This window comes from Octopus bimaculoides, chromosome 9, assembly GCF_046866305.1.
Source record: "Octopus bimaculoides isolate indiv1 chromosome 9, ASM4686630v1, whole genome shotgun sequence".
Classification (NCBI taxonomy): domain Eukaryota; kingdom Metazoa; phylum Mollusca; class Cephalopoda; order Octopoda; family Octopodidae; genus Octopus; species Octopus bimaculoides.
Window position 1 is genome coordinate 60,274,075 of NC_142936.1, and position 5,000 is coordinate 60,279,074.

The 5,000-nt window shown below is 36.8% G+C and overlaps 1 protein-coding gene across 1 annotated transcript in view; it reads left to right on the plus strand.

The window, feature by feature from the left end:
* The first annotated feature begins 51 nt into the window (after positions 1 to 51).
* LOC106871023 (uncharacterized) overlaps positions 52 to 5,000 on the plus strand; it is a 31,161-nt gene continuing 26,212 nt past the window's right edge. The window contains exon 1 of the mRNA XM_089357585.1: positions 52 to 2,791. Coding sequence (XP_089213711.1) covers positions 802 to 2,791 — 1,990 coding nt within the window. The 5' untranslated portion in view covers positions 52 to 801. The remainder of the gene's footprint in view (positions 2,792 to 5,000) is intronic.

The window sequence follows — 5,000 nt, forward strand, 5'->3', positions numbered from 1 at the left end:
GGGGAGAACGAAACCCGCCCACGTGGCTAGCGACACGTGTGACCCTACTCCCGAGCGTATCCCAACAGCTCCAGGGTCGTTCAGTCACGTGGACGTCCTTCACATTATTTACTCTTCCGTTTCTTGGGAGGAAAAATTCTTTTTCGGAAGGGACACAGCGGTCGAATACTAGACACCCGGTGTGAAATAGGAAATCCAAAATATCTGGAACCACAGAAGTAAAAAAAATGAAGAAGAAGAAGAAGAAGAAGAAGAAGAAGAAGAAGAAGAAGAAGAAGAAGAAGAAGAAGAAGAAGAAGAAGAAAAGGAAGAAAAGGAAGGAAAGAGGTGGGAGAACAAGTGAATGGAGCAGCAGCACTGAGATTTCTCTATAAATATCAACGGATTAGTGATTCACAAAATTTATTGAAGTCGATCATACAGCAGACATTGTCAATCTCTCCTCGCATAACTTCTTAATTCTTTTAGCTATCAGATTAAATTTTTTTCCACAGATCTCTATCTAATGCCATTTTCTACCCTTGATAATTGTTAATTTCGTATTTATTAAAATTTAAAGCCTTGAGGAAAAAAACATTATTCTAGCAGAAAACAATTTATTCCAAACAAACTTTAAGTAATGTTTTTGTTTTTAAATTAGTTCAGTGATTAATTTCAACAACCTTCGCCGCAAAATTTTCCTTTTAGTAAATTCTCCGCTGGAAACATCTGTAAAAGGCTGCATATTAAAAGTTTCTTTATCAGCTGATCGTTAACTTGATACCAAAATGTACTTACATTGAGAAAAAAGTCAGTAAAGCTATGACATCGACTGTCATGCCACCTTTGGGTGCTGTTTTTACTTCATTTCAATTTAGCCGCGAACTTTGGCAAGAAAGTAACTCTATAGTAGATGTTTATGGATCAGAGTTCGAATATGATGCAAGAAAATTCTCCTCCGATATTCAGTTACCCGAAGAAGAAGCGAGTAGCAGCAGTAGCGGGAATGTAGGGATGGACGATGAAATCACAGAAATTCTTTGCATAGATACTGGTAGAGATACTGTTGACAATGATGGCTGCAGTTACAGCAACGACCCCCGCCCATCACAACGGCGGCAGTGGTGCAGACGGCTGCAGCGACAGCAGCGAACTAGTCGAAAGCCTTATTTCTTTATATCACGCAACTATGTCTGCGACCAGCGACAGAACCCGCGTGCAGACAGAGATGAAGTGGATAGAGAGTGTCAGCACAAAACAGAACAGCAAAGCCTCCACCTGCATCCACACCAACATGATGAGAGCGAGAAATTGGAGGCATCAGTATATTTGCATGTGGAGCTAAATCAACCCCAGAGGTACCAGCAACGAGACAACGGCCCTGAATGTGTTCATCAAGATCTTTCACATTGTTCTTCCCATAATGTAAACGGCCTACGACGACAGCGATACCAACAACAGCATCAACACCTCCACCAACAATTGCAGCATAATCAAAAACATCAGCAACAACAACCATTGCAGCAAGAGAATACAGACAGAACTGACAATTGCAACCATACGGCTTACCATAGTGAGGTCTGCCATAACGAAAGTGATAATCTTAATTATCCTAAAGAATTAAACCAACATCAAGATCTGCATCAAGAACAACAAAACGAACTTTCTCCATGGCACTCTCAATATTTGGACAGTGAACTCAGTCAGGATACAAAAAGCACTGATATTGTAGAAAATATTTTAACAGCCAGTATCATTTCGGATTACACCAGTTTGCTGTTAGAATCGCCAGAGTGTAGACTGCAACCTTCAAAGCAAAAATACCTCGTAAAGGCAGTTGATAAAAATAAGAATTCAAATAAAGAAGCGAAGAAGAAGAAAAAGAAGAAAGAAGAGGAAGTGGAAGGAGGTAATTTCTTTCTGTCGAATTCTTACTGTAATCTAGAGTTATCACAAAACAGGTTTAGCCCTTGTCCTTCTAACATAGAAGTGGCGAAAGAGGAACTGCCTACAGATGATTATATGTACCCAACTACTAACTTCAAAGAAGGAATAAAAGAGCAAGTGAACTCGTACAGTAACCAAACAATCTCAAACGAAAACAGCAACCAGGATTCAACTCACCAATACCATTACTATCTTCATCATTGTTCATCTCGCGAGCACTGCAACCAAGAATCACCGCTAACGCCATCTGTTACATCGTCTAATCTTTCTGCATCCTTCCATCTTCACCCTAACCACCAATCACATCTCAAACTAGATTGTGAGAGAGAGGAACAGGCAGTAGTGAATGCAACCCAAAGTGGTCACTTCCATTCTTCTCATCTGCAAAGCTGCAGCAACAGCCGTACACATATGTGTGCAGGGGGTGTTTATTGTCAATCAGAAGGGGTAAGTGTTAGCTCTGGAGCAGAAGGACGAGGAGTAAGAGTAGGAGGAATAGGACTTAGCGGAGTGGGCTGTGCATCCATGTCTGAGATAGGGGGCGGCGTTAGTTGTGAAGAGACGAGCTCTAGAAAGCGCCGTTGCCTCACCCCGAACCCATATCAAATACAGAGGCATGCAGCTAACATCAGAGAGAGGAAAAGAATGTTGAGTATCAACTCTGCCTTTGAAGAACTCCGTTGTCATGTTCCGACATTCCCGTACGAGAAACGGCTTTCCAAGATTGACACTTTACGTTTGGCTATTGCTTATATTGCCCTGCTCAGGGAAATTCTTATGTCAGGGGCCGATCCCCTTGAATATGTTGAAAACTCGCTCCGACAGGGAACTGGCAGCAAGATGAAAGCTGTATGGAACACAAGTGGTATGTATACTCTTTTGCTTATATACTCTGATTACTTTATTGTAAATTTTCATAAATATATAGACCAATCTGAATATTAGATATATATGTATTGTAGCAAAATTAAATATATACACTGTAGCAACTTGAAATACAAACACTAATATATACCACTATTAAATACATACACTCTCTCAAGCGTAAATATATATATTCTTTCAAACTTATATGAATACCAAACCAACACAAAATGTATACTGTATTATATATCAATGTAAGATGTTTGCAATCTACCAACATTAGCTCTACCATTTCTGTACTTAGAACATTACAACATCGTACACTCTTTAACAATATCAATAATATTTGAGATACACGGATAAATATTGTATAGTCCTGTAAAAGATATTTATAATATTAGTTTTTGTTATTATATTGATAACAAAACATGTTGGATTTTATAACAAAATAGGAAAGTATTTCTAATTTCATGCATAGTGAGGTATGTATCTGTATGAACATATAGATACACAAACACATACATACATACATACATACATACATACATACATACATAATACATAAATGCATACATACATATATACATACATACATACGTACATACATACATAAATACATACATACATACATACATATATATACATACATAAATACATACATACATACATACATACATACATACATACATACATACATACATACATACATATACACGTGTTATTAATAATTTTTAATTTAAGAGAATCTTTCTTCAAATCTTGTGACTGCATCAAACATTTATTTCAAAAAAACTTTATGTATATGCGTGAGTGTGTGTGTCTATGTGCTTGCGTGTATGTATGCATGTATGTATGTATGTATGTATGTATGTATGCATGCCTGTATGTATGTATGCATGTATGTGTGTATGTATGTATGTATGTATGTATGTATGTATGTATGTATGTATGCATGTATGTATGCATGTATGTATATATATTTGTACGATCAAACAGACTCGAAAGAGCTTGCTATTGGCCTACGTCGGCAAGACTTCTATCATTTAGTGTATATGTGTGTGTGTGTGTGTGTGTGTGGATATGTGGTGCAGTTACTTAATCATCAGAATATGATTTAGCGACATAGACGTGTCTTGGGACGAAAAGTATTTTGTGGGACTCATTGGGTGTTTTATGCAACATATTGGCTGTCATGTCTAGAACTCTGAATTATTTCTTAGAAGTAGGACTCATCTATCTCATTTTCATTCTCTGTCTGCCAGTCTGTTTCTGTCTGTCTGTTTGTCTGTCTGTCTGTCTGTCTCTCTGTCTCTCTGTCTCTCTCTCTCTCTCTCTCTCTCTCTCTCTCTCTCTCTCTCTCTCTCTCTCTCTTTCTCTCATTCTCATTCTCTTTCTTTTTCCTGATACTTCCCACTTACTTTTATATCATGCAAGGTGTTTAATACAGTAGTCCTACATTTCTATAAATCAGCTACTTTATTACCTGTTAATGAAGTAACGTTTTTCATTTTTCCAGTCTACGTTCCCGTTTCAAATCATCCAGTAGTTATTATCACGTTTTGTCCCATAATAGTGAATTAATTCTGTCTATATGTCGGAGTCAACCGTGTCACTTACTTGGCGCATCAGTTATAGATGAGTAGTTTTGTGCTCGTGTAAGAAACTGTTGATGTTACATCTGAAATGAGTTCTATGTGGGATAAAGATTGCAATAGTACGAACATAAAGAATAAGTTCATGCGATATAACATCAAATACTTCTTTAAGTAGAATTAGAACTCCCACTTATACTTGTCATTCTGCTCTGCATACCAAAACCTACCTCTTTACAAAATATTCATACAAAATATGCGCAGGAATAAAGTGTATGGGAATATGTTATATGCATATGTATATATATACATACATACATATACGTGCACATACACACATATATACAGATACATTCATACATACATACTCTCAAAAGCATGCATACGAATGTTTTTCAACACAAATTGAATTAAATGATATTATTGGAATTATCCGAGTATTTTGTGGTTTACAATTTTTAAACAGAACCTTTGGGAGGTTTTATCTGCTAGTTGCTTGCAAAATCGCACTTAATCAAAGTTTTTCACTTCAACATATAATATATCTTAAATATTTACATACTTGTATACTGTATGAGAAACAAAAGCACTTCTCAGAGGTATTTTTCCTCAACCATA